Genomic DNA, 26,716 nt, shown 5'->3' with positions numbered 1-26,716 from the left:
ACCGCTGAGCCACCCAGGAACCCCTACTCCTGGGTATTTTGTCCTCACCCCAGTCCCAGGGGTAATAGCCATTACAGCTGGTCTGATGGCTGCTCGGGAACTTCCTGAGTGTCCTCTGGAACAGGCCCCTCATGGGGAGGGCAGGCTGCGTTGGAGGGGGGGGGAGGGGGAATAAGGGAAGGGAGCCCACACCTGGAGCCTAAGGGGTGGTGTCCAGAGAGGCCCTCCCTGGGCTGTCACGTGTCCCCTGCAGGTGTTCTCAGCACCACCTGGCTATGTCAAGGCTGTGTCCTCCTCGGAGCAGCCTCTGGGTGTGAAAAGGCAAGTGGAACCCCCATTCCAAGGATGGGGGTGGTGAGGAGCCTCCCATTACCCAGATCCAGCTCTTAGGTCGGCTGATGGTTACATCTCTTCAATAATTTCTCCCAACAACTACTCTCAGGATGACAGTGGAGACAACACTGGGAACTGAGGCTCAAGGCCGTTAAGAATCTCGTTGGAAGTCCCACATTGGCAAATAAGTCACATTGGAAACCCAAGCCTGTGACTGGTATGAACCCAGAGACCGTGACCCTGACCTCTAAATTCTCTTGCTTTCCACAAAGCCAGGATTTCTTCAGGGGGGGCGGCAGGAGCTGGGGAGGAGGGGATCGTGGAGAAGGTGAGGGGGTGGTGACTCAATGTTAGGGGGCCCCACTGGCCGCAGCAACAACCCAGGAGAAAGTGGTGAGCACGGTGCCAGGACAGTTGTGGTCACACACAGTGTCCGCCCACTCTGATAGGGGCTCATGGGCTTTGTGTCTCCCAGTGGGCCCAGTCTAGGTGATGGGGGGAGAGGTTTCAGGTGCGCCAGGGCCAGGGCTTGAGGGGTGTCCCCAGCGCTGCACACCTTCAGTGCCTTTTGCCCTCCTTTGAGTACAGAAGGCATACATGTATTCTCAGTAAGTATGCTTGATGTGTTGTTAGTAAGCAAAAACACAAGTAACAAACACACCAAATCCCATCTTGAATATACTTTCTGAAGTAGTTTTAATGTCACACAAGTGGCTTCTAAGTCTAAAACAAGGAAAAACAGAGGTAGCTGAGAAAAAAGCCCGCAGGCCTCTGATGCGCACGCCATGCGGAGGCCTGTCAGCTTTAGCTGCTGCAAGAAGGGCCCTGGGCTCCTCAGCAAGAGCCGGGAGGCTGTCCCCAGCCCACCTGGCGGCCCTGGTTTCCAGGGTGGCTACAGCCATCCCTGGGCCCCCAGGCCGACCAGACCTTCTCAATCCCCGTTCACCTAACAGAGAAGGGGTGGTGGTGGTCTCCCAGTGGTCTGAGGGTCAGAACAAGTACACCCTCATGCCAGGGTCCTGTGCCTGGGAATGGGCAAGGTGAGTGGTCGCTGGCCACGGGAAGGGCTCAGCTGGCAGGTTCGTCTCGAAGGATGGTGAGGAAGCGCTCACCTCCCTCACAGAGCAGGCTATGCACGGCTCGGCAGAGCGCCAGTGGGGGCGGCCCCTGTGCCTCCGGTGTGCTCACCAGCGGGAGGAGTTCGGCCATCAGGACCTACAGGGTAACGTGTGATCAAGATCTCAGGGGGGCCCTGTGCTGGGCAGCTAGCTGGAGGCTTACAGAAGGCCCCCGTAGTGTCCAGGGAGGCCTTCAGGTGCCATGTTCCAGCCCCGGGGCCAGTGCTGTGTCAGCTGTGCACAGCCCAGAGGCTCTGTCTTCCACCTCAGCCCAAAGCCCAAGGGTCCCCTGGCACCCAGTCCCCTAGTTCTCATCCCCCTACTCTGGAAGTACCTTTTCCAGGTGGATCTGCTGCTCCAGCATGGCCACTCGCAGCCTGAGGGCCGCCAGGGTCTGCAGCTCCGCGGTGCTGGAGTACAGAAGCAGCTGCGAGCTCCAGGTAGGGTCTGTTCTTCCTTCACAGGACCCTGAGGCTCTGGGGCATCTCTCCTCAGGCCATGGCCCCAACTGCTGTCCCACCATTTCTGTGAGGACAGGAATATGTGGCCTCATGGGGTGGCAGCCAGGGACCTCCTCTTTCCCACTTGCTTTTAGGGGGTGCAAGATCTCCCTTCGCCTCCTGGATGAAGCCCTCCATAAATAACCGCCTCTTGCAAGGCAGGTCACCTGCCAGCACCTATGACTCTCACACAGCACCTTCTCAGGAATTAGATAAACAGGCAGACTATTTACAGCGCCAGGGCTGCGGCAGGAGGGGCAGTGGGGTGGGGGTGCAGTTCTGGCTGGTCCTGTGGGACAATGCCTGGGGTGACAAGGGGAAGGACCTGCCCTGAGGGGCCCTGCCATTGATGCTGCCCTTTGGCTAGAGGACCTTGACCCCTGACCAGATTTCAGCCTGGGGCGGGGGTGGGGCCGAGCCTCACCAGCACGCAGCTCCTGCAGTCTGTGGAGACACTGCCCCGTGATGGCCTGCAGCCCCTCCAGGGTAAGCAGGCAGTGGTACTCCTGCACCCAGTCAGCACAGTCTACGCAAAAGTCAGGGAGGGCGAGCCAGGTCCATGCCAGTCCTGAAGGCCCCCCACCCCCAAAACACACACCAGGGCCCACTGACCTGCCAAGAGCTCTTCCTCCATTCGCTGTCTCAGCAGCGAGCAGGCCTTCCATAGGAGCCCCACCTCCGCCTCCACCTCTGCAGCACTGAGCCCAGAGCCAGGCCAGCCTGACTGGACACGGGTCAGGGAAAGTCCTCTGTTGCCAGGCTCTCCCATTTCCCCTCCCGCCAAGGACAGGACCCCAGAGTGGCTGTGGCTCTTCCTGGAGTTGCTTCTTAAACTCATCAGACTTAGAGCCAGAACCCCCCACCCTCACACACACACCCTGGGGGGTCCCAAAAGCCCAGCAAGAATACAGCCATCTTCATTTTCTGGAGGAACTGGGTTTTGGCATTGGTAGCAGCATCCACGGAGTCACTGGTCTGCGTAGAGCTGAGCTGGGTCCACAGGCTGGAATGCGCACACAGGCACCCGGGGACCAGAGAGGGACGTGGTTACTCCACCCAGCAGGGCCTCGGGAGGCAGGGAAAGGCCAAGGCAGGGGCCCATCAGGGGCGTCTGGCTCTGCTGAATGCCAGGAGGGACCTCCTAAGGTTTTAGGGAGCTGAGAGGACAGTGTCTGTGACAAGGGGACAGAGCTGACACACTCTGGGAACTACTAGGAGAGAATTCGAGAGAGGAGAGCAGAGGAGCCAGCAGCGACTGGTAACGGATGGCTCGGGACGATGGCCAAGAACTCTTGACGGTGCCGGCTCCGTAGCAGGCGCAGTATCGAAAAAGGCACCTCTATGAAGCTGATACCGTCATCCTCACTTCCACAGACAAGACAGACGAGGATGCAAGGTCTCAGCCTCAAAGCCCGCTGAGTCTACGGGGACCACAGCAGACTCCCTTCACGCGGAAAATGTCCCCACCCAGCCAACAAAGCAGGGAAGCCCGCTGGAAAAGTCTTACCGATGTGGCCCTGCGATGGCGGGAAGCCTCAGCCTCCCTGCTGGCCACATGTTCCTGATGTCCCGTCCACCCCCACCCAGCTAAGACTCAGCCTTACCGGGAGTTCTGGGAGGCTGCTTTCCTGTAGGCCGTGGGTAACTTCAGCAGGACCCTGTCAGCGAAGCCAGTGCTCAGAGTAGCCTCACTCTGGGGGCTCCCCCCCTCCATGTGACAGGACTTCCAGAGTGGTGGTGGGAGCCAGCAGAGTCTAGCTCTGGCCTGGCAGAGAGAAGAGGACACCAGGAGCAGAGCCCAGGCCCTGCAGAGCCCACGCGGAGCCCGTGGGCCGGATGGATGAGAGGATGGGGGGCAGGACAGCCAGGGAGAAGGCGACAGGCCCTAGCAACGTTCCACTCGGCCAGCTTTGGGGCACGGATCTCCTGGGATGGCACCCTGGGGACTCCCTTGGCCCACATCCAGCCTCAATGCCCTGCCCTCCCTGTCACCCCACATCCCAGATTCCCGCTGCTGGCCAGGGTCTGATGAGGTGGACCCTCAGGAAGGGTCTGGGAAACCTACCCTTTTTCCTTCAATGTGAAAACTTCCGGGGCCGGAGGAGCAGCCAGTGGAAGTTGGTCCCTGAGGCCTGGTCCAGGCTTGGTGGCTCGGGCTCCCCTCCCCTTGCAGGTGCGATCCCCCGCTGACAGAAGCCTGCACTCGGGGAGGCCCTCGGCAGGTACCCCGGTCTGATGGATGCACCTGAGTGGTTTTGTCTCTGAGGCTCGCCTGCCAGCCTGGCCTGAGACCCGGGATGGGGCAGAGGCTGCGGTGGACCCAGACTTCAGGCTGAGGGCCTTGTGTCTTTCTGCAGCCTTAGACACGCTTTTCCTCACCCGTACAGCTTTCTCCAGTGTCTGGGTCAGAAGCTCCAATTCCTTGAGGTCTTGAGGGCTAGGCGTGCATGCTGCAAAAGCCAAAAAACTCTTGCGGCGATCACTGCAAGAAAGTGCTGTCAGAAAACAGCAAGGGCAGCACCAAGACGGGGTGGTGGAGGCTTACCCGGAGACGGGGCCTCTTCCTGAGTTTCCGGTGCCGGGGTTGGCTCCGCAGCCGGAAGTTCGGCCGCTTCCCTGCGAAGACAGGACAGCCGTGGCAGGGCCAGGAGCGACGCTGCCAACCCCAAGGAGCCGCCCGGGACGCCAGCAGCCCCCGCTCGGAGCCTGCAGGGGAAGAGGAGCGCAGCCAGAGGGCGCCGGCCCGGCCTCCCAGCCCGGGTGGTCTCGGGGTCCGCGTACCAGGGCCGCAGCAGCCGGCGGCACGCGCGCAGACTCCGCTCCAGCCGCCGCTGTCGCTCAGCGCAGGCGTCCAGGGCATCCCGCAGCTCGGCCACCAGCCTGGGAGGGGCGCACCGGCGGCTCAGCTCCCCGGCCGCCCCGCGCCGCGCTGCCGCCCTCCCCACCGCCCGCCCCGCGCCCCCCGCTCCCGCCCCGCCGCCCAGCGCGCGGCTCTCACCGGCGCGAGCAGCCCGCGGGCAGCATCAAGGCGGCCACCGCTCCTCCGGATTTGCCGCCTCCAGGAAGTCCGGTCCTTTCCGGGCTAGGGGACCGCCCCCTTCCGGCGGCGCTGACCAATCCGGAGCCGAGGACCCAGGGGCCGCCCCCCGCGCTCTGGCCCCGCCCCCCAGCGATCCGGCCTCCCGGGCCCCGCCTCCGCTGCACTCGGGGCGCGGAGGGTCCTGCGGTGGTGCACGGGCTTCTGGTTTGGAAACCTGGGAGGATGGTGGCACCTGGGATGGCTTGCGGCTGACTTGTCCTTGAAGGCGCCCTGAAGCGGGCCGAGCTGCCCTGCGGACCCCCGGCCTACCACCAGGCAAGGTACCTCCGAAGTCACCGTCGCTAGAGGTGAGGATGTTGTGTGTGCTGGGGGCGGAGCAAGGAAGGAGGGCGTGCTCGTTTTTTATTTTATTTATTCATGAGAGACACAGAGCGCGACAGAGACACAGGCAGAGAGAGAAGCAGGCTCCACGCAGGGAGCCCGACGTGGGACTCGATCCCAGGATCACGCCCCGGGCTGAAGGCGGCGCTATACCTCGAGCCACCCAGGCTGCCCGGCGTGTTCGTTTTTGCACATACTGGCAAGGTGATGGTATTCAGGGGTGGCATCAGGTAGGCACCTGAGCAGATGCACGTGTAAGTCCCAGAGTCTGGAGACCGGGGACTGTGACCTGAGAACAATGGGTCAGGCAAGATGGTCCAAGCTGGGGCAGGTGTGTATAGACAGGGACTGGACGGGTGTCAGAAGGAGAGCTGGAGCCCAGGGAGGTGGAGGGATCACAGAGCCAGGTGTCACAGCAGCAATGGGATGCTGTCCCAGGAGGGTCACAAGATGGGGATGGGAGCCTTACTCGGCACAGCTGGGGGTGGGGGTGGTGTGGTGACAGATGCTGGGGCGGGGCGGGGGAAGAGTGATGAAGGCAGCAGGGCCTCACTTAACTGCAGGTAATAAGTAGGATCATAAACCCTGCAGGGGCTGAGAAGTCTCAGGGGGAGCCTCAGGGGTGACACGCTGGGGCTGGGGGAGGTGGTTTAAAAATGGCGAGGTGTTGGGACACCTGGGTGGCTCAGTGGTTGAGCGTCTGCCTTTGGCTCAGGGTGTGATCCCTGGGTCCTGGGATTGAGTCCTGCATCAGGCTTCCTGCAGGGAGCGAGCCTGCCTGTCTCATGAATAAATAAAATCCAAAAAATAATAAAAATGGGAGAGGTGTCCGTTTCATAGCAGAAGGAGAGCTGGGGGCCCAAGCTGCCTGGGACTGTTCAGGGTAGGGGCCTGGGGCTTAGGCTCCTGCCCGTGCCCTGTCAGGGTAGGCTGACAGCATTCCTGTCTAAAACTAGATTCTCTGGAGGGAGGAGGGAACAGGAAGAGGCATTGACAGCACAGGTAGGTGGCATTAGGTCCCCACTGGAATGGTCTTGGGTGTAGGCCGGGAGAGGGTGGTTTAAACTCCATCCGGAGTTGGGCTTTTGACCAGGGGCCACAGACAAGGAGGCGGGCAGTTCAGACATGCACGTCACGCAGCTGCCACTGCCCTCATCACATTTAATCCCCACAACACCCCTGTGAGGTAGGTACTATAGCCCCAGCTTACAGGTGAGGCTAGTGAGGCTCACACATGCCCAGGGGCCCACAGGGACAGGAGAGGTTTGTCCCAACCATGCCCCAAGCAGAAGGGGTCAGAATGCTCTTACAGTAGCTGGGCAGCTCCCGCAGAGCACCCACGCACATGTACGCACAAGCACACAGAAGAGCCGTCACTGAGTCAGTATCCCTTTGGTCCATTCCTGGCCTGGTGCAGTGGTTGTTCCTGATGTGTTGAGAAGAAACACAAGCTATCGCTGCCAGTCACACATCTCAGTGGTTAGGGTCCGTCTTGAGCAGATCCCTCCGCTGTTTTGGCTGCAGCACCCAGGAGGTGGGAGGCGTGGGGGAGCTTCAGGAACCTACAGTAGGTCCACCTCCCCCAACAGGTGGGGACAGGCCCTTTGAATCTCCCTCTTCTGCACTGTGGTCACCTCAGCTGTTACTGAGGACATTTAATTTTCTCCTATGGGGCCTCTCTGGGAAGCATCAGGATAGCACGGAGGGATCTGAATCACATGTTCTTTTAAGTTGAGCCTAAATAAAGTTGAGTCGCTATTTAAAAATTTAATGCCTTCTATCTTTAATTTTTCTTTTGTTTCCATCTCAGAAGAATGAAGGATGGAAATAAACACAGGAAAAGAAATGGCCTAGAAATTCAGTGCAAAGAGAGGTGTTCATACAGACACCACCTGCTGGGGGCAGAGCAAATTTCTAGAAGGAGCTGAGTGCGGTGGGCAGGGAGCTCAGGGCCAAGACGTCAGGCCCTCCCCACTGGGGGTCTCATGTCATCCACAACAGGGTGTAGGGGCCGGGCTCCCTCAGGAAGGGAGCCGAGGTGGTCTGCTGTGCTCAGAGCTGTCAGCACCCCCGGAACCTAGACCAGATAGATGCTGGGAGGGGAGCTGTGCCAGGCCACCTGGTCACACGTGTGCCCCACTGAGGAAGCTGTCGGCTCCTGGGACAGGGTTCCCTGGGGCTGGGAGATCAGGATGTGGGCTCAAGCTCCCCAGAGAGAGCAGGACACAGAGACGGGCTTCACAGGGTGTGGCATGATTGCTTCGAGGCTGTTTTCCAAAGGGAAGAATCTGAGTTTTTGTTCTGATTTAGACATTCTGACGGCTCACATGGGACTACCCTGGAGAAAGAAACTTAGTGTCCCGTGTTCTGTGCACTCCCTGTGTGAGAGCCACTGGGGGTGCAGGTGGCGTCCATCCCCAGCACCCCCACGGCTCACTAGTGCAGCGGCAGCCTCCCTCCGCAGGCGATCCCACGGCGAGTGTGGGCACACTCGGCCTCAGCAAGCCTGGCTCACGTCCCCCTCTTCCTCTTCCTCGCTGTGGGTGCAGAGGCTTTTCCTCTTCACCTGGGGAACGCTGCTCTCCAGAGGGCCTGGAGAGCGACACTGTAAACATGACTTCTTGGCATGATGGTGGCAAAACTGTGTGTTCAAGTCGCTTCCTGGGGATGGCACTGAGGTAGATTGGGGAGGGCCCCCCGAGACGCCGTCCACTGAGTTTGTGGGACTCGCGCTGCTGATGGAGGAGTACCCTGAGGTCACGCTGTCCCTGCCTGGCTTCCTCGTGCCGCAGAGCTGAGGCTCGGGCTCTGGGGTGGGAGGCATCTGGGGGCCTGGTACCCAGGTGCGTGGGTCCTGATGTCCCCTGTCCTCTGGGCAGGCCTCCTCGTCACTTGATTCCTGGCAGCAGTGCTGTTCTGGGCTCAGATAGACCACGGTGACATCGAGGATGCCGCTGGGGGCTGTCACTGTGGGAGACATGGGGTGAGGGATCCAGCCACTGTGAGCACTGGGATGCCCCCCTGCCCAGTCAGGGCCCCCAGTGGCCCAGGGTCCAGCTCTTGGCCAGGACAGGCGTGGCTCTCGGCCACATGTCCTGGACCTCGCTGGACAGTCCCCTGTACTGCTCTTTGGGTAAGAAATAAGAGAGTGACACTGAATGTGACTTGGAGCACAGAAAGACAACCTAGTCATCTATAATCTATTTACTCCCCAGGTAGACACAGAAGCAAGCAATCACAAGGTTGACAGAAACTGCTTGAACTGGGCCTCCTGTGTGGTTAGCCGCCCAAGAACACAGGGACAGAGCCTCCCATGGGCAGCCCTGGGGGGAGGGGGTACACAGCCCAAAAGGGCAGTGAGCGGCACATCTCACAGAATGTTCTAGAAAGTTCTCGTGCATTCCAGAATAGGCCTCTTCCACTTCCCTGCCCTGGTAAGGCCCTTCCATAGGCCTGGCTGGAGCTGGACATGGGTCTTATCTGTCCCGCCCCTGTGGGCTGCGGGCACTCCCACCCTGGCCCCCATCCCCACTCTGGTATTCTAGGGGCTCTGGTCTTCTCATGCCTGCTTATGTGTGGGGCCCCTGATCCTCTAGGGGGCATGTGGACGGCCTCCAGGCCGTGGTACTCACCATCACCATCCTTCTCGCCCTCGCTTTCCTGGTCACCCTCGTAGCCAGAGCAGTAGTCCAAGCTCCAGTCCAGAAAGCTGCCCAATAGCATCTCCTCCTGGCTGGACAGCTCGGCAGTGGGCGTGGTGACAAAACTGCCCCTGTCCTCCTGGAGGCTGTTCTCCCGCTTCCTGCGAGGTGGGAGAGCCAGGAGTCCGGTCATGGGCAGCGGGGTGGGAGGCTCAGCCTGGTCCTCTGCACCTGCCCGGCCTGCTGGGAGTGCTGTGCACAGGGCTGACCCAGCTGCCCAGTGGCCTGCCCTCAGGAAGCTCCCGGCACGGGTCCTGGACGGGGGGCCAGCAGCACGGGAGAGGCTGCCCACCTGGACTTGGCAAGGGCAGCGAGAGTTCCTCGGGTGGGTAAGGTGGGGAGGGCAAGTCACTCTAGGTGGTAAAGCCAGGGTGCTGAGAGGGGGGGCAGGTGTGGGATATGCTCAGGAGACGAGAGAGGAGACGAGAGAGGAGACGAGGGCAGCCAGGGAAGCATGGAGAGCAAGAATCAGGCAGCAGGGGTAGGGCTGGGAGTGACTGACACTGTGGAGTGTGGCCAGCAAGTGACCGAGGCGCCACAGGACCAGAGCCTGCTGGGCTCAGTCTGTGTTCAAGGCCACCCTCCCTCACCGGGCATAGGTTAAAGTGAGACAGACAGCTGCGCTGGGGAGGACAGGGCAGTCGACAGTGGAGATCGGGCCCTGGAACCAAGGCCTGGATTCAATCCCACTTCATTCTTTGTGGGACCGGCTGCTTCTCCCTACTATATCTTAGGAACCCCTCAGACAGCTGCAGGGGTCACCAGGGAACCCAGGCCCAGCACGCAGGGGTCAATGGACACAGGGACACAGGGCTCACTCACCGCTTGGTTCTCCTTCCCGACGGAGAGCTGAGGAAGGCATGAATGTCCCCCGTGTTGAGGAAAGACGCGGGCTCTGGGCTGCCCTGCTTCACCCCCAGAGCTGCGCACAGCTGGCCATAGCTCAGCACCTGGAAGGAAAGCAGGGTCAGCGGGAGGGACGGGGCCTGGAGGGGCGAGCCTCTGGGAGCGGGCAGGGGCGCGGGCACCTCTTCCTGGCTGATCTCCTCGTACCGCTTGTCCTCAAATCGCTGCTTCACGGCAGTCAGAGACACTTGCCTGTAGTCCTTGGGGGCGTCATCGTGGAAGCTGCAAACACAGGGACACGTGAGGGATGGCGGGGGCACGTGCAGGGCTCCGAGCAGGAGGCATCGGCACCCTCAGCCCAAGACACTCCACTTTAGCCTCCACTCAGTGAAGCAAGAGGAGACGCTATGTCTTCAAAAACAGCCTAGCGATGGGAGGTCAGGTGGGGCGCCCCGTGGCTCCACTCCCAGGCGTATCCCCAAGAGGAACGTGAACATGCGGCCACCCAGAAAGTTGTGCACGGATGTTCACAACAGCCAAAAGGTGGCAAGAGCCCTGCTGTCCACAATGCGCACGTGAGCGAGCACGATGCGGCCTACCCACGTAGTGAAGTGGGATTCTGGTGGAATCACTATGTGGGTGACAGGCTGGTCACAAAAGGCCACCTGATGAAGGACTCCACCTCTATGAAGTGTCCAGAACAGGCAAATATGCAGAGATGGAAAGCAGGGGAGTGGCAGCCAGGGGCTAGAGGGATGGGAGCATGGGTGACCACGAGTACAGGGTTTCTTCTGAGGGTGGCGCAAGGTTCTAAAACTGACCGTAGCAATAGCTGCACAGCTCTGAGTGTGAATTGTATGCCTAAAAAAGTTTAGCTGGTAAACAAATGTTTCTAGTTATCTGACTTAAAAATAAAAAGAAACTCTGGGGGCGGGGGCGGGGGCGGGGGAACAGCCTATGACAACTTTTGGTAGCCAGTACCAGGAGGGCTGCTTGCACCCTTTGAGTGAGCGGTCAGCCACACACACGCTGACCCATCGGCCTTTGCCCGAGCTCCCTGTCTGCTGCAAGTAGGCACAAGAGCAAACAGAGTTGGCCACAGCACACGCCAGCCCCAGGACGCGCTGCCAGGCTCACCACGGCTGGAGCAGGACAGGGCGCGGCCAGCAACAGCGCAGGGGCCCGAGAAGGGGCTGCTCCCAGGGGTCTGGGCCCCATAGGGGAGTTCTGATCTCTTCCTGGAAGGTGTACAAAGAAGGGACTCCTCAGATGCAGTAATCTGGGGAGCCGCTGGGGGAATGAGCACTCGGGAGCACAGGCCTCCAGAGTCGGTGGGATGTGGGGAAGAACAGTGGAAACAGCTGGCCCCGGGGCTGAGGGACATCCACCAGGCAGCAAATGGCATCTATGAGGAGGAGGAATGGCCCAGGGAAGAGGGTCCAGACTGGACAAGCCGCGGGGGGCTGGGGGTCCTGGGGCTCAAGTCAGATACCTTGGCAATCCTGCCAGCGTTGGCAGACGGGCCGAAAGCCAGGAGTTCCCTGACCTTCACACGGGGGCAGAGGACAGAGAGCACGGCCTGGCAGACGCCCCATGGGCAGGCACGCGTCAGGAGCGGGCACCAGAGCAAATGGACGAGGAGCGGGGCCGCAGCATGAAGCATCGCAGCCGCCAGCTGCTGGGCGAGGGGACAACTGGCCCCACACTACAACTACCACCACCCAGGCAGCCAGCTTCCACGTTTCTATTACCGTTTGCTGCCTGTGGAATGAGCTTTGGGTGGGGAGCAGCTGCCACACGCGTGTCGAATGTCAAAAATGTGTGAAAGGTGCAACGTGGCCTGGCGTTTCTAAATGTCGACAGTGAGACACAAAGCACGCTGCTGGGAGGCCTGCATGTGGCTGATAGGCCTGACGTGCATGTGAGCTCCCCCGAGGGACATGGGATGGAGCCCCCATGGCAGCTGGGGGGAACTTACTTCTTTGGACGGACTCACCACTTTTGATGAAGGCTCAGGACACAGGGTATGAGGTCTTCAGAGGAGAACCCAGTCAGGTCCCACAACCTTGTGGTCCAGGGCTGTGCTGGGGAGGAAAGCAGGGGTGTCGGGGCTGTTCTGATGCCCCTTCGCACCCCATGGCCCCCACGAATCTGCTGCGGAGTTTCCTGGAGCTCAGGTTTAAACACACCCCATCTAGGAAGCCTGCATGCTCACGGTCAACAGTGTAAGAAATCACTAGAACCATCTCTTAACCTCATCCCTACAAAAGGGCTTTTAGTTCATTCTGGTTTCTCCTCATCCAGGAGCTGGGCATGCTTCTCTCTCTCCCTGCCTTGCATGTGAGAATCACTTCCCATCTCCTGACTTCGGGAATCCCCAGTCCCTGGCTCAGCCCCTGTGGAGAGGCTGGCAGAAGCTCAGGCTCCTTACTCTGCCCATGTGTCAGCCTTGCAAGCAGCAGGGCGGCCGCGGCCAGACGGGCTGGAGCATAGACAGCCAGGCTGGTGTGCAGCAGGGACAGCTCGCACAGGAAGCTGCAGAGGTGCTGGGTTCTCGGTGCCACAGGGACCAGCGTCAGCAGGACGTCCTTGTAGTCGACCACAGTGGGGACCTGGACGGGATGGGGAGGTGGACATGAGGTCTTGGCATGTAGAGGGTTCACCTGCCCGCTCAACAGGGAGGCTGGTCCTTGGCCAGCAGGCACAGTGTCTGGTCCAGAAAATGTTCACACCGGCACCAGGTTTTGCAGTGACCAGATGCAGCCTTGGTCTCAGGCTCTCTGGGTCCAGGAGGACTTTCCAGAACAGGAAAGCTCAACATTCCTGCTGTCCCCTCCCATGATTTCAACTCTGATTTATTTGTTAAGATTTTTTAAAAAAATATTTTATTTATTCATGAAAGACACAGAGATAGAGAGGCAGAGACATAAGCAGAGGGAGAAGCAGGCTCCATGCAGGAAGCCCGATGTGGGGCTCGATCCTGGGTCTCCAGGATCACACCCTGGGCCTAAGGCAGATGCTCAACTGCTGAGCCACCCGGGCATCTCCCTATTTGTTAAGATTTTTAAACAAATTTTTAGTTATTCATAGGAGACAAACAGAGAGAAGCAGAGACATAGACAGAGGGAGAAGCAGGCTCCCTGAAGGGACCCCAATGCAGGACTTGATCCCAGGACCCAGAATCACAACCTGAGCCAAAGGCAGGTGCTCAACCACTGAGCCACCCAGGTGCCCCTCGACTGACTTAGAAGGAAAAAGCAAATGGCCACTTACTCGAATCTTCCCTTCCAGGGCCGAGATGATCTCTCCCATCATCCTCACCAGGTCCTCATATTTGTACGTGTTGTCTGTGAGCCAAACAGCTTCTCGGATCGTCAGGATCTCTTTGCTGATGAACCTAGAACATTAACGGAGTCTGAGCATGGAGTCAGCTTTCCCTGGAGACAGCGATCATTTTAGGCCCCAGTGATGGGAGGCATTGGCAGGGGGGCAAAGAGTGGATGGGGCTGCCTGCAGCCCCTGAGAGGAACTGAAGAGCTTATGTGACCCTGTCCCAAGGGTCTGCAAAGGAAGTGGGACTGGTGCCAGCAGTGGGAGTGACCAGGCTCCAGGCACACGGAGGTTTCTGCAAAAGGCACCCACAAATAACGTGATTGGTCAATCCTCTTAGGGGGCTGAGCATCCTACCAGCTTCTATGGAGCACACATGAACAAGAGCTTAAACCCGGGAGGCAAGAGAGCCAGCAGAGCTGGAGGTTGCCTGAAGGTCTGTGTTCAGCACGGGGTATGGCCACAGGAATCCTGACCGTCCCTTAGGCAGACAGCCACCCTGTTCTCTGCAACCCAGCAGACCTGACTAGCAGGGAACACGCTGGCCCAGTGGCCTGCGGGCAAGCGAGCAGGGCTAAGGCTGTGGCGGCTCTGTCCCAGGGACGCTCGTGCTGCCCCATCTGCTGTCCGCTTGACAGAGAGAAGATGGGAGATGGCGGGGTGGGGGGTGGGGGGCGCGAAGCATGAGGCAGGAGTGGGCCCAATGGGCCCGGGTGTTGGAGCTCTCAGGCAGAGGGTCGTGACAGGTGCTGCTCCGAGGGGAGGTGGGGCATCTCTGCCTCTAGGATCTTTAGAAGGCATCTCAGTGCTAGCCAGCTGGCAGTCCGGTAGCTCAGTTTCTGACTGTGAGGACGTTAACTATGCTCCTCAGAGGGGAGGAGGAGAGGCCTGTTCCACCACCTCTAGTGGATGCAGGGTCCCCTGAGCACACCTGAGGGGCTGGTCGGCACGTGGCAGCCTGCCTGCAGCCCCAAGCCCACACTGGTCTCCCACAGACCATACTTCCCAGTTCCCAGCACGGCCATGTGGCTGAGCTGGCTGCAAAGGTGGATATGGTGGCCTCAGGGGTCACCGGGGTAGGGCTTTCCATGAACTCATGACATAGAAAAACCACCCCAACAACATAAGCCTGGCCCCCCACCTCTGGGCTACAAGCAGAGGATCAATGTGTCTGGGTTCACAGCACTGGGTGTGGCAAGCCTGTCCCTCACCCTCAAGGCCGGTCTGTGAACACTGCCCAGGGGGAGTGGCAGGTCACGCAGGGATGTCCGGCTTGGGAAAACAAGGACACACAAGATGCTTCCAAAGGCAAAACTGAGGCAGACAGGTACTGGTTAAGAGAGAGTAGATTTAGGTAAAACATAAGATGGTTCCATGTGAAAAGTCAGAGATGCCCGGGGTGCCAGCAGCTGTGTGGGAAGGAGGTGCCCTGTCTTTGCGGTTGGAGTGGGGTCTTTTGGGAGCTGGCTGGGGCATGAGACCCACTAACTGCGGGTCTCTAATGACATAGGCTCAGCAAGTCAACTTCTGAGAAGTGGTCTTTCCAAGATCTCAGGAGGACCCCAGAGGGCAGCCCACTGGGCCCCTCCCAGATAGGTCACCCTCAGAAGTTGGGGTGGAAGGACCCAGCCTGAGCCTGACCAAGCAAGGCCATGTTCTGGGTTCCCCAAATGCCGGGATGAGCGGCTGCCCACTCGCCAAGGGTCCGTTCTGCCGTCCTCACATAGGGAGAGCTACCCCGCTTGCACACATTCAGACCCCCATCTGATCTGATGAGGGGGGACACCGAAGGCTGTTTACCAATAAGCCAGCCTGTGAGCTTGGGCAGGACCAGCTGCCGCGGGTCACCTCGCAGACCCTGCTGCCCAGGGGCCCCTTACCGGGTGCAAATGACCATGCAGGCGATGCCCAGCAGCTGGAGCCTGTACCGGGGCACTAGCCTCCTCCGCAGGTACCGGTCCACGCACTCCACAGTCAGGTGAAGGCACAGGCTTGTGAAGTCCTTCATGGTGGCAACTTCTACCAGCCAGTCAATGAGGATGTACCTGCAGGAAAAGCGTCATGCCTGGAAACGAGGGTGACCGTCCCACTCCTGCCCGGCCCATCTGTCCTGAGGGAGGGAGTGGGTCATCCACAGCATGGCTGATTTACCCAGGAACTGGTCTCCGCCAGAGGTGCCGGGCCCAGTGGAGTGGCCGACCTTGCCCTGGGAGGAGGCTGAGCTCACATGTCTGTGGACCCTACCTTCTCCCATATGGACTGTCAGGTACAGGATGAGCCCAGACACAGGAAGGGCAAGGTGGGGCCACCCTGTAGGGCCCAGGACTGGAGAACAGCCACTCGAAGGTGGCAAGACCTTTGGCCCTGCTGCAAACCTGTATCCTCCCAGAGAAGCAGCTCATCCACAGGGGTCATTTATCTCGACCCTTGGCGGCAGAGCAAAGAGTCGGAACTGAGCTAACAGAGGACTCATCAAGCGGGGCACTGCCCCGATGGAGCAGATAACGTGGGTCCCTGCTCAACAGGGCTAAACCCGGGACTGGGGCCACAGACATCACATTGCAGTGCCAGGTGCCACAGCAAGGATGCCCAAGTTTGGTAGACACCTCTCTGAACAAAGGAGAGGAGACCCCTGTCTTCAAGCAGAGGACAGATGAGAGACCAGAAGCAAGGGAGAGAGGAAACATAATGCTGCTGGGTTCTGGGCAAATGTTCCAGGTGCCAGGTGGAAGCATCTATCAAAGGCAGAGGGAAGGAGGGAAAGGCCGGCCAGGGTGGTGGAGCTTGCAGGGGCAGGAATGGGGCTGGGGGTGGGGGGACAGAACGGGAGTAAGACAAAGCCTGTGTTTCCGCCCAGGAGCAGGAAGATGTGCGAGCGTCAGGTGTCTGAGGTAAAACCAGCCGATACTGGGAACAGAAGAGGAAGCTCCCCCAACCAGGTATAGCGATCTTAATGGCTTGACTTGTAAAAACCAACCAACCAACCAGGGCGCCTGGGGGGGGTGGTATCCTCCATTCGGTTAAGAATCTGCCTTCAGGGGAATCCCTGGGTGGCTCGGTAGGTTAGCACCTGCCTTTGGCCCAGGGACCGATCCTGGGGTCTCGGGATTGAGTCTCACATCGGGCTCCCAGATCATGATCCTGGGTTCCTGGGATCAGAGTCCTGTGTCAGGCTCCCTACTCAGTGGTGGGGGTGGGGTGGGGAATAGGGTCCTGCTTCTCCCTCGGCCCCCTCTGGCCCTCCTTCCATTCCTGCTCTTTCTCTCGAATAAATAGAATCTTTAAAAAAAAGCCCAACCGGGATCCCTGGGTGGCGCAGCGGTTTGGCGCCTGCCTTTGGCCCAGGGCGCGATCCTGGAGACCCAGGATCGAATCCCACGTCGGGCTCCCGGTGCATGGAGCCTGCTTCTCCCTCTGCCTATGTCTCTGCCTCTCTCTCTCTCTCTGACTATCATAAACAAATAAAAGAAAAAAATATTAAAAAAAAAAGCCCAACCCTTCAAAATGGCTAAATCATAATCAACATAATCGTCACACGTCAAACATAACTCAGTTTAAGAAATAAAATGTGGCTGTTACCCGATATAGAGAAAAATGGAAAGAGGTTCAACTCAAAGACTGAAGTGATGTTAATATTTCAATAAAATCCTATTACTTCTTGAAAAGCAGAAAACGTCCCAAAACAGAACAACGGTTCCAAAAAAGGGAAGAGTGAGAGGGGCAAGGTGTTCTCAGGATCCACCTTCTCACAGGAAGGGGATAAGTGGGAGAGAGGGGACTATGGCCACGGGCACCGGCCCAGGATTCAAACGGACAATGGCCTGATGATGTTTGATGTGGGAATAAAGGATGATGCTTCCCTGCACTGTGTGTGTGAGATCAAGCCTCTCTGGGGAAAGCATGATCCTCTTTTTTGTTTTTTTTAAAGGTTTTTATTTATTCATGAGACACACACAGAGGCAGAGACACAGACAGAGGGAGAAGCAGGCTCCCTCTGGGGAGCACGATGTGGGACTCGATCCCAGGACCCTGGGATCACAGCATCAGCAGAAAGCAGAGGCTCAACCACTGAGCCACCCAGGAGCCCCGGCATGATCTTTTTAAACACAAACGTCTACTGAGGCTTTGCCATGAGCGCGGCAGTATAGCCAGAGCCTGCCCCTTACAAATATAAAGCACATCTTAAATTAATTAATTTTTTTAGAGAGGAGAGGGGAGGGGCAGAGGGAGAGGGAGAGAGAGAATCTTAACCTCTGTGGTCAGCACAGAGCCTGACATGGGGCTGAGGCTCACGACCTGAACTGAAATCAGGAGTTAGACGCTCAACCGACTGAGCCACCCCGGTGCCCCTCCAAAGCATATTTGAAATCTTGTGGAAGCTTATAAAATTATTTACATTTTTCACTTTACTTTCTATTTCTAGTGTATCCTGTGACGGAGTGGGATGCAGGAAGGGACAGGGCACACAGGGCAGGAGGCCATGCCAAGGGCACAGCTCCCCGCTGCGGGCGCACTTGGTGGCCTCGGACCCTGGTGCAGCACATCGGTGCTCATACGAGGAACCATAACGAGGAGGTGGGGTTCTGGCTTCTGAAACTGGCAGTACGAATCCCATCATCTTAGAAAGATCCTTAAAATGGCTGGACACGTTCCAAGGGTTAAAGAGGAAAACTGGAGCACGGATGCTCATGGGGACATTTTCTCTTCAGAGCCGTGATAGCAGGGCCATCACATCACTGCCTTTAGGAAACGTACACACATACGGGGGTCCCAGCATGGCTGCTAACCCAGGGCACCCAGTGGTGGCGGCTTAGACGGAAACAGGGCAGGGAGCACCCTACCCCCCGGGCCCGGTGCCACCCTACCTCCTCCCACCCTCCCGAGCAGATGCTCGCCTGGAGGACCTCACCTCATCGTGTCACTGAGGCCCTTCTGCACAGAGAAGACCTGCTGCTTGCCGACGGCACGGGACGTCTGGAAGAGCTGACGCACCACGGCATCGGAGGCCTTCGCTTCCAGGCCCAGCTGGCTTCCGTGTGCACAGGCTTTGGCTAAAGACAGCTGCGGACAGACACGCACGTGAGCACAAAGCCGCGGGCTGCGGGGGGCAACACGTGTGGGTAAAGGGGGTGCTTACGCCTTCTCAGCCTTGTGGAAACAGCACGGTTCACATTTTAACTACTCATCTTGAAATAAATACATCACATGGAAATGAACTTTAAAAAGGGACAAAACATGTACAGTGGAGTCAGCGTAGCCAAGTGGCCAAAACTGGTTGGAGGTTCAGATGACCTGCCTTTAAAACCTGAGTCTCGGGATCCCTGGGTGGCGCAGCGGTTTGGCGCCTGCCTTTGGCCCAGGGCGCGATCCTGGAGACCCGGGATCGAATCCCATATCAGGCTCCCGATGCATGGAGCCTACTTCTCCCTCTGCCTGTGTCTCTGCCTCTCTCTCTCTCTCTCTGTGACTATCATAAGTAAATAAAAAAAAAATAATAATAATAAATTGTTAAAAAAAAAAAAAAACAAAAAAACCTGAGTCTGGGGATCCCTGGGTGGCGCAGTGGTTTGGCGCCTGCCTTTGGCCCAGGGCACGATCCTGGAGACCCGGGATTGAATCCCACATCGGGCTCCCGGTGCATGGAGCCTGCTTCTCCCTCTGCCTATGTCTCTGCCTCTCTCTCTCTCTCTCTATCATAAATAAATAAAAATTAAAATAAATAAATAAAACCTGAGTCTGTGTGAACACCACAGGCAAACTCGGGGGGGGGGGGGGGCGGGCGGAAAAAAAACAACAAACCGCTGTGTGCCTCAGTTTCCCTTCTCGTGAGGGGCTTAACGGCATCTGCCCAGGTAGCTAGGTGCGACGGTTTACTGAGCTGTGCCTGCCACTTTGCCCAGGCCCTGGCACCTCTGGGCCCTCTGATGGTAACTAGCAACCATTTCTAGATACTTCCTCCCAGATGTTTCTATGCATTGTAACTCTGTCTACACATTCCTGACCATGGCTACATACATTTTATTTTCTCCCTGCTCACCCAAGACAACGTGGTTCCTTATGATACAAACACCTGTAAGCATGTTTCACCTGTTCTTCCTCCCAGAGTTTGATTTGTTTGATCACTTTGTGGAACATCTCTGTGCAGCCACGTCAGTACTCATGTGGTCAAGCCACAGGGGCGGCCCTGCTAAGGCTTCTGCAAGGGCCACAGATATTGATACGAGCTAAGAGAATGCTGCTTTATCACATCTCTCCCAGCAAACACTGCCTTGTGAAGAATGCGTATTTTCAGAAGTTAACAGCTATCCAGGCTCAGGCACAGAAAAAAGAAACAATATACATGTTACTTGCTAAGAGATGGGCCCCTGGGAACTGGCGGGACAGCTGCTGCTCTGAGCTTTGACCAGTTGTTTCTATTTCCTCTTTTCCAGGAGCACACGGAGACCCTTGGAACACTTACTGGAATGTTACTATTCTCATGTCTCCTTGGAGCTTCTGAGGGAACTGCACTGTTCGCAGTTCTGTCTCTCTAAGCTCGCTGACTGCCCTGGACATAAACGTTACTGTGTTGTGACAGTCAGGCTGGGCCACCTCCCGCTCTGTGGTTTCTTCCCTCACTTTTAGTGCAGATAACTCTCAAACACGCCCTTGGTGGGGCGACAAGAGTGAGTTTGCACCTGCCTGGCAAAGAGGGGCTGCCTTTGTCTTTTTTTTTTTTTCTTTTATTTATTATTTATGATAGTCACAGAGAGAGAGAGAGAGGCAGAGACATAGGCAGAGGGAGAAGCAGGCTCCAAGCACCAGGAACCCAACGTGGGATTTGATCCCGGGTCTCCAGGATCGCGCCCTGGGCCAAAGGCAGGCGCCAAACCGCTGCGCCACCCAGGGATCCCTTTTTTTTTTTTTTTTTTTGCCTTTGTCTTAAACAATGATTCTTTATAGCTGCCACAGGACAGCGTCCAGAGACCACTGCCAGCAAATCCCTTGTGCCCTGGTTCTAACGCTGGGTGACCTGCTGAGCCGGTCAAATGACGAGAGCCAGGAAATGTTCCACACACCCATGTGCTCCCAGGTGCCCCAGCTACCGGCATCCTCAGGGAGCAACAGGAGGGCTAACAGCAATGTGGTGCATGGGCAGCCGGGCTGGCTTTGGGCAGGGGGCCTGGAGGCGCCAGGGTAAAGGGCAGAGATGAAGCACCCCCAGGCCGCCCTCCCTGCACACCCCACAGCTACACTCCTGTAAGCTCTGGCGCCAGCCCTGAGCCACTGCTACTGCCTATGAGTGGGATCTTGCCACCATGGTCCCCACGGGAAGAGGTAGAAGGAGAAAGGCCAGCTCCTGCCTTACCTGTGCTTCCCAGCAGCCTTTGGCAGCGTAGTCTCGGAGTTTCCGGAAGCTGTAGAGGCATCGCCCAGGATCTGACATCTGTCAGTGCAAGAGAGTCATCATGCTTTTATATAGTTGTGTCTCTGGAAAAACTCAGAACCAACCCATCAATTCTTAAATGTTCCTCCCAACATCCCCAGGGGGTCCACAGCTCAGCCTTCTTCCCAGCCCCTTACATCCAAATGACGGAGGTTGTTGGGGGCAGCCATTGGGAACGGCTCCTGCACAGAGGCTCCTGGGGCTCCAGGAGCAGCACAAGGGTCTCCCATATGGACGGAACCTTGCCAAAGGGCCCATTTGGAGATGGCACCTCTGGCCAACACAAATCCTCTTCTCCCCAGACCCCGGCCCACTCACGTCCGTCCTCCTGTCTCGTTCCCAGAGGAGGTATGAGCTGACCAGACATCCCTGATTAGCAGACTCTTCAAACAGGTCCTGGGCCTGCTGCTTCCGCTCTTCATCCTACAACAGACCCCAGACAGTGGCTTCTTTCACCCCGCTTTCTGCAGAACACCAGACTCTACTGGCCACTACCGTCTCTCCTCGGACCTCTTGGAATCATATTCGTGGGCTTTTCTCCTGACAGAGTTAACTAAGTCGGGAGTGGAGGGATGCCTGGGTGGTTCAGTGGCTAAGCGTCTGCCTTCAGCCCAGGGGGTGATCCTGGAGTCCCAGGATGGAGTCGCACATTGGGTTCCCTGCATGGAGCCTGCTTCTCCCTCTGCCTGTGTCTCTGCCTCTCTATGTCTCTCATGAATAAATAAAATCTTTGGGGGGGTGCAATAAATAAATCAAGAGTGGAAACGACTTAAGATGTGTGCTTTGACCAGCACCAGGACAGCGAGCTTACGAGCTCTGCCCTCACAGGCTCCTTTCCTCCCGCATGAGGTTTGTGTCTGGCTGGGCCCTCCACACTGGCCCTCCCAGGTGGGATGTGGAGGTTTCCTCACAGGTGGAGCCTGCCTTTACACCCTGCACAACAGGAGGGGTACTGCTTCCCACTTACTCCCTGGTCCATGGTGTCTGGAATGGCCAGAAAGGTAGGTAGCACAAAAACAGAGTCCTGTGTTGCATGGTGGCAGGCCCACTGGACCCAGGGCGATGGACTCACCTCGAAGAGACTGAGCACTCTCCCCAAGCAGTGTAGCAGAGATGCTCTGTGAGTCTAGACGATAAGGGGGGTAGGGAGTGTGATCATCAGCAGAAAGGAAGCTTCCAGCCCGTCCCCCTCCCCCATCCATGTGTTCTTGAGGCCCCCACCTGGCCCCAACCCCATACCGAGAGGCGCTTCCTGATTCCAGGCTTCCAGGAGCCTGGGTCCTGTGTTCTCAGCTGTCAAGGGTTTTCAGCCCAGCCCCTCTTATGATTCCCTGGGGAGCCCCAGCTCTGAGCCTTCCCCACCTGCTGACTCATCTCCAGATGCCCCCACACCCACACTCTTGACTTTCTGCACCTCCACGTTCCTCAAGCGCCTGGCCTTACACGGTCCAGTGTCTCCTCACCCTATGGGGCTCGGACCATCCAGCATGCCAGCCTCCCGTGTGTCCCTCGCCAGGGCTTGCTCCCTGTAGCTGACACTCTGCCCTGAGGCTCTCGTGAACCACGGCCTTGCAGCAGCTTCCAGACACCGACCACGGAGGGCGGATGAAGAGCCAGATGAAGGGTGTGGCACCCACATTGAGTCGTTCAGCGAGGCTGAAGAAGCGAGAGGCTTTCAGGCCATTCACCTCTGCACGGGCTTCATCAGACACAGACACTGTGGAGAACGTAAGCCTGAGTTGGGTCCAAAGGACAGGTGCACAAAATTCCCCACAGGCTTTTGTGAAAGTCTACAACCTCACACAGTAAGAAGTTGTTAGCGTTTAATGAGAGCAGAGCCCTTCAAGACAGGGCTCCTCCCCCTTCTTTCCTACCTTGTGAATCACATGTCCCTGCCAGGTCCTCCCAGCAGCCTAAGCTGGGAAGGTCTGGGAAGGTGCCCCCCTGGAGGCGGCACACACGCCCCCACCCCCGTCCTGCTGGGAGCTATAGCCTGAACCCCTGCTAGTGGGTACAGTGTTTCTTTCTGGGCCAATGTTCCAGATGTGAATGGTGGTGATGGCTGCACAGCTCTGAACATACTAAAAACTGCCTGACTGTACACTCTGGACCGCTGAGCCGCAGGGCTCGTGAATTCTGTCTAGGAACCACTGTGTGACAGAGAAGCCCACTCTCTGGAGCCTGCAGGAGGACTGCTCACCATCTCTACTGGTCCCCACAATCCTGCCAACCAGATAGGAGCAGGAGCTTTCTCAGCAAGACACCAGATCTTTTAGAAACAGAAAACTAGCAGCCATCCCCAGTCTTTGTGCTTTTGGGGAGCTGGGACTGGACACACGCGGCCTGGTTCTGTGTGCTAAGCAAAGAGGCCGGTGCCGGGAGAGAAGGCCATGCAGCTTCTTTCAGGGACCACCTGGTCCTTGGGGGTGAAGGAGCTCAGGCACCAGGCTGGCTCTGACCTGCCTTCCCCTGGAGCCGTGGCTACTGCGTCATTAATACCCTGTAGAATCAGGCACCCTTTGACTGCTGTCCCAGTCAGCACAGATGAACTGTGGCCAAGGAAGGAGAGGGCCCAGCACTTACACACAACCTGCGGGGTCCAGTGGACAAGGGGAGAGGCATATGGCCGGACAAGCAAGAATAAGGACTGAATGGCTCCCACTGGGAAGGGCTCATGCCTGTTCTACGTGCTCAGCACCCAGTGGGGCAAGGCCAGCCCAGCCCCGCAAGGACTTACGGCCTTCATTGTAGAGGTAGGCTATGCCCAGCTTCACGGCAGCTTCAAAATTTCCCTTTTCCGCAGCCCTAGACAGTTAAAAACACAGCGTCACCTGATGTTGTCTGACACAGCACTTGAAGCTAAAACACTTGTTTTTTAACTGAGGATTTTTTAAATGTAACACAGTCATATACCCCTCAACCGTGACACCTGAACCTTAATGATGTGCCAAGCCAAAGAAGTCAGCCACAAAAGGCCACACACATGTGGTATGATTCCACTTACATGAAATGTCCACAAGAGGTAAATCCACACACAGGAGGGCAGATTTAGGGGTTGCCAGGGGCTGGGAAAATTGCAGGGAAAATAGGGAGTGGACACCGAGGTCGACCTCTACTAGTTCTGGCTTCACTGTGGGGTAGTGAGGATGTTCTAAAGTTAGTGGTGATGGTTGCACAACTCTGAATCTATGAAAAACCAGTGAGTTGCACACTTTAAGAGGATGAATGGTATATAGTACGTCGCTTATGTCTCAGGCAGCCTGTCTGGAACCACTGGCACACTGGGGCCCACAGGCCTAGGGGCTCACTCCTACTCCATCTCTCCCCCTGGGTCCCAACCCCGGCAGGAATTGGGATCAGCCACGGACTAAAATGCAAGAGGAGTTAAATCATATACTTTTGACCAAAAAAAAGAGGGAGGGCTGAGTAAAATTTCCACATGCAGGTGACTTGCATTTGAGTCACGCAGATTAGTCCCAGCCCAAGTGAGACCCTTCAGAAGCATGACAGTGACTAATGAGTCAGGCTGTGCTGGTGGCATGCATGGCAGTGACTGTGCTGCATGTGACTCTACAGGTGACGCTGCCAGCCCTCAGTCACTCCCTGGGGGGTGAGGAAAAGTGTTCCCAGGTCAAGTGCTGGGACACAGGCTGGCACACTGGGGAACTGTGTGCCCTCAGGTGCACAGATACCTTTCAAAGAGCTTCAGGTTCCTTGGGGAAGGCCACAGTTCCTGGAAGCTGGCACATGCCCACACGCTGGCGTGGTTGTCCACCAGATACTTGAGGTGAGAGTGTACCTGTGGAACAAGGGAAGTGGGGTGGGGGCAGAGATTATCAAGGGACCCCCCAGAAGCCCCGCTCCTGGAGATCTTGACCATGGGACAGACAGATGACAACTCCCCACCCCAGTGGGAAAGAACCCGTGTATCAAAGTAATAGCTGTTTTGAATACACGGAAGGAGCAAATTTCTCTGTGGCTCTCAAGGCAAGGCCAGTGGTCCTGGAAGGGAGAATGAGCATCTATGCGGAGAAAGGGGTGGTGACACTCGTCAGGGCATATACCTCCTAGGATTAGGGAAATGGATCTAACAGGAGCAAGTGTAACAGAAATTTGTTTTGTGCTCCTATCCCTGGGGCCTTGCTAGTGGGAACACAGCTGGAGCCTGGAGAACAGCAGAGAATTCAGGAAAAGACCAAAAAAATTAACACCACATTGGGCAGAGGCAGGAAGTGCCCCAGCTGGGAGCCCTGAGCACAGGTGAGCATTTCATGTGCTGAAGTTCCCATCGCCATTAAAAACTCAGCATCTGGGGATCCCTGGGTGGCGCAGCGGTTTGGCGCCTGCCTTTGGCCCAGGGCGCGATCCTGGAGACCCGGGATCGAACCCCACGTCGGGCTCCCGGTGCATGGAGCCTGCTTCTCCCTCTGCCTATGTCTCTGCCTCTCTCTCTCTGTGACTATCATAAATAAATAAAAATTAAAAAAAAAACAAACAAACTCAGCATCTGTGGATATTATGACCACGGTGGAAGCAGGTTTGGGAGGTTCCCATTGGGTGTTTTTCCACTGATTTGCTGTGCATGCCCTTGAGTAAGTCAGCAGGAGGCGAGTTTCTGCAAACTAACCTCCCAGGGTCCCTTTCAAGGCTCAACATCACAGGTGATTGTCCTCCAGAATATGTTTTTGTTCTTTCTTAATACTATGTTATTTCTTAAGAGGTGAACATTTCACTGCCACTGTAGGCTACTTTCTCTGTGAGAACAAACATTGCAACAAAGCGATTCAAAACATATTGCACTGTTTCAGCTTCGCTATTTTCCTGCAGATTGCAACAACCTCAGATGTCTATTACCATCCTCATCCTTATAGCCTCTGCCCTCTTCTGTAGCCAAGATTTTGTTCTGACATCTAAGAACACGGAGCCCAGAGCCCTGAGCCCTGATGGTGTAAACCACCTGTGAGGTCAACAAGCTAGGGCTGGCGCTATTTTCCTCCTCCGGCAACTTACAGCTCGGACAGCGAGGATGTCCCCAACAGAAAGCCATTTCAGGATGTGAAAGAGCACATCTTCAGGGAGACTCAGGATGGTCAGGTTCCGGGGTCTCCTCCTTATTCTTCGCTTTGTAGGGTAACAGAAGCACTTGGCGCACCGACAGTGGATCACTGAGGAAGAAGAGCAGAGCAGAGCGGTCCAGGGGCGTGTTGGGAAGGAGCCAGGCTGAGGTGCAAAGTTGTCTCTGAAGACCCCCGAACGGTCCCCGTACCCTACCCCCAACGAACCCGCCTCATTTCCAGGTCCGAACAAAGGTTAGAGAGAGGAGGAGGGCTTCGCCAATTCCGGCAGGCACCGTCGTTCATTCAAACTCCTCAAGGGCTTAGGGCAAGCAGCAAGTACTCAGGGAGCCCGGCCACTGGGGACGGCGGTTCCGCTCGGGCCCGGGCCTCCGCGCTGGTCGGGCGCCGGGACCGCCCCGAGGGAGCCCCTCGCCCCGCTCGCCCCCTGCTCCCGCCCGCCCGCCCGCGGGACCCGCAGGCCTTCCTGCCCCGACCGGCTGTGCCCCGGGGTCGCCCACGGCAATTAACGGGCCGCGCGGGGCACCTGGAGGTCCCGCCGCGCGGTCCTCGTCCCCCGCGCCGGGCGGCCCCCCGAGCCCGTCCACACCCGCGGCGCCGCCGGGCATTTAAACCACGCGCCGGGCGGGCGCCCCCGGACCGCCCCCACGCCGGGCCCAGGGGCCCGAGCCGCCCCGCTTGGCGCCCGCCGGCCCCGCGCCCCGCGCCCCGCGCTCACCGCCACCGCTCCCCATCGCCGCCGCCGCCGCCGCCCGCGCCCCCGGCCGCCGTCAGCCCCGCGCGCCCCGCGCAGGCGCAAACCCGCCCCGCCGCCCGCCCGAGTTTTCAAATGCGCCGGGCCCTCCCATTGGCCGGCCGCGGGGGGAGCGCGCCCCAGAGCCGCCGGGTCCCGGCCGCCGCCCCGCCCACCCGCTGCTCCGGGCGCTCGCCATTGGCCACGCCGGGACGCGAATTCGAACGCCGGCG

At 57.8% G+C, this 26,716-nt stretch overlaps 2 protein-coding genes across 7 annotated transcripts; both read right to left on the bottom strand.

The window, feature by feature from the left end:
• Nucleotides 1-1,012: 1,012 nt before the first annotated feature.
• On the bottom strand, nt 1,013-5,088 carry TEDC2 (tubulin epsilon and delta complex 2). Of its 3 annotated transcripts, XM_077906241.1 has the most exons (10): nt 4,950-5,086; nt 4,733-4,831; nt 4,497-4,567; nt 4,017-4,401; nt 3,556-3,609; nt 2,861-2,954; nt 2,564-2,675; nt 2,376-2,477; nt 1,786-1,976; nt 1,013-1,548 (listed from the first exon to the last, which is right to left on the bottom strand). In XM_077906241.1, the coding sequence occupies exons 1-10, from the start codon at nt 4,973-4,975 to the stop codon at nt 1,402-1,404; spliced, it is 1,281 nt and encodes a 426-aa protein (XP_077762367.1). In that variant the 5' UTR covers nt 4,976-5,086; the 3' UTR covers nt 1,013-1,401. The 3 variants fall into 3 exon arrangements, with proteins under 3 accessions (XP_077762367.1, XP_077762369.1, XP_077762368.1); XM_077906243.1 differs by lacking the exon at nt 2,376-2,477 and having other exon boundaries at nt 4,950-5,088; XM_077906242.1 differs by lacking the exon at nt 4,733-4,831 and having other exon boundaries at nt 4,950-5,022.
• Nucleotides 5,089-7,130: 2,042 nt separating this feature from the next.
• CCNF (cyclin F) lies at nt 7,131-26,537 on the bottom strand. 4 transcript variants are annotated; one of them, XM_077906237.1, is made up of 17 exons: nt 26,469-26,537; nt 25,686-25,840; nt 24,368-24,474; nt 23,413-23,480; nt 22,139-22,392; nt 21,748-21,801; nt 20,994-21,098; nt 20,598-20,675; nt 18,159-18,310; nt 15,130-15,294; nt 13,193-13,316; nt 12,351-12,531; nt 11,916-12,003; nt 10,102-10,201; nt 9,896-10,023; nt 9,005-9,174; nt 7,131-8,339 (listed from the first exon to the last, which is right to left on the bottom strand). In XM_077906237.1, exons 1-17 carry the CDS (start codon nt 26,482-26,484, stop codon nt 7,870-7,872), a joined length of 2,415 nt encoding a protein of 804 aa, XP_077762363.1. In that variant the 5' UTR covers nt 26,485-26,537; the 3' UTR covers nt 7,131-7,869. The 4 variants fall into 4 exon arrangements, with proteins under 4 accessions (XP_077762363.1, XP_077762366.1, XP_077762364.1 ...); XM_077906240.1 differs by lacking the exons at nt 20,598-20,675; nt 20,994-21,098; nt 21,748-21,801; ... (3 more) ...; nt 25,686-25,840; nt 26,469-26,537 and adding an exon at nt 19,597-19,880; XM_077906238.1 differs by lacking the exons at nt 20,598-20,675; nt 20,994-21,098; nt 21,748-21,801; ... (3 more) ...; nt 25,686-25,840; nt 26,469-26,537 and adding an exon at nt 19,337-19,583.
• Between the last annotated feature and the right edge of the window lie 179 nt (nt 26,538-26,716).

This window comes from Canis aureus, chromosome 8 (genome assembly GCF_053574225.1).
Source record: "Canis aureus isolate CA01 chromosome 8, VMU_Caureus_v.1.0, whole genome shotgun sequence".
Classification (NCBI taxonomy): Eukaryota; Metazoa; Chordata; class Mammalia; order Carnivora; family Canidae; genus Canis; species Canis aureus.
Note: the sequence above shows the minus strand (reverse complement) of the source record. Positions and strands in the feature narration are given on the sequence as shown.

Excerpts from the sequence above, each read along its gene's own strand:
- TEDC2 (XM_077906241.1), bottom strand. The coding sequence starts at position 4,975 with ATGCTGCCCGCGGGCTGCTCGCGCCG. Across the intron at positions 2,676-2,860 it reads TCCAGAAAATGAAGATGGCT|TCAGGCTGGCCTGGCTCTGG; the intron begins GTATTCTTGCTG and ends ACCCGTGTCCAG. Across the intron at positions 1,549-1,785 it reads AGCAGATCCACCTGGAAAAG|GTCCTGATGGCCGAACTCCT; the intron begins GTACTTCCAGAG and ends GTTACCCTGTAG.
- CCNF (XM_077906237.1), bottom strand. Across the intron at positions 23,481-24,367 it reads AACCTGAAGCTCTTTGAAAG|GGCTGCGGAAAAGGGAAATT; the intron begins GTATCTGTGCAC and ends TTAACTGTCTAG. Across the intron at positions 10,024-10,101 it reads AGGAGATCAGCCAGGAAGAG|GTGCTGAGCTATGGCCAGCT; the intron begins GTGCCCGCGCCC and ends CTTTCCTTCCAG.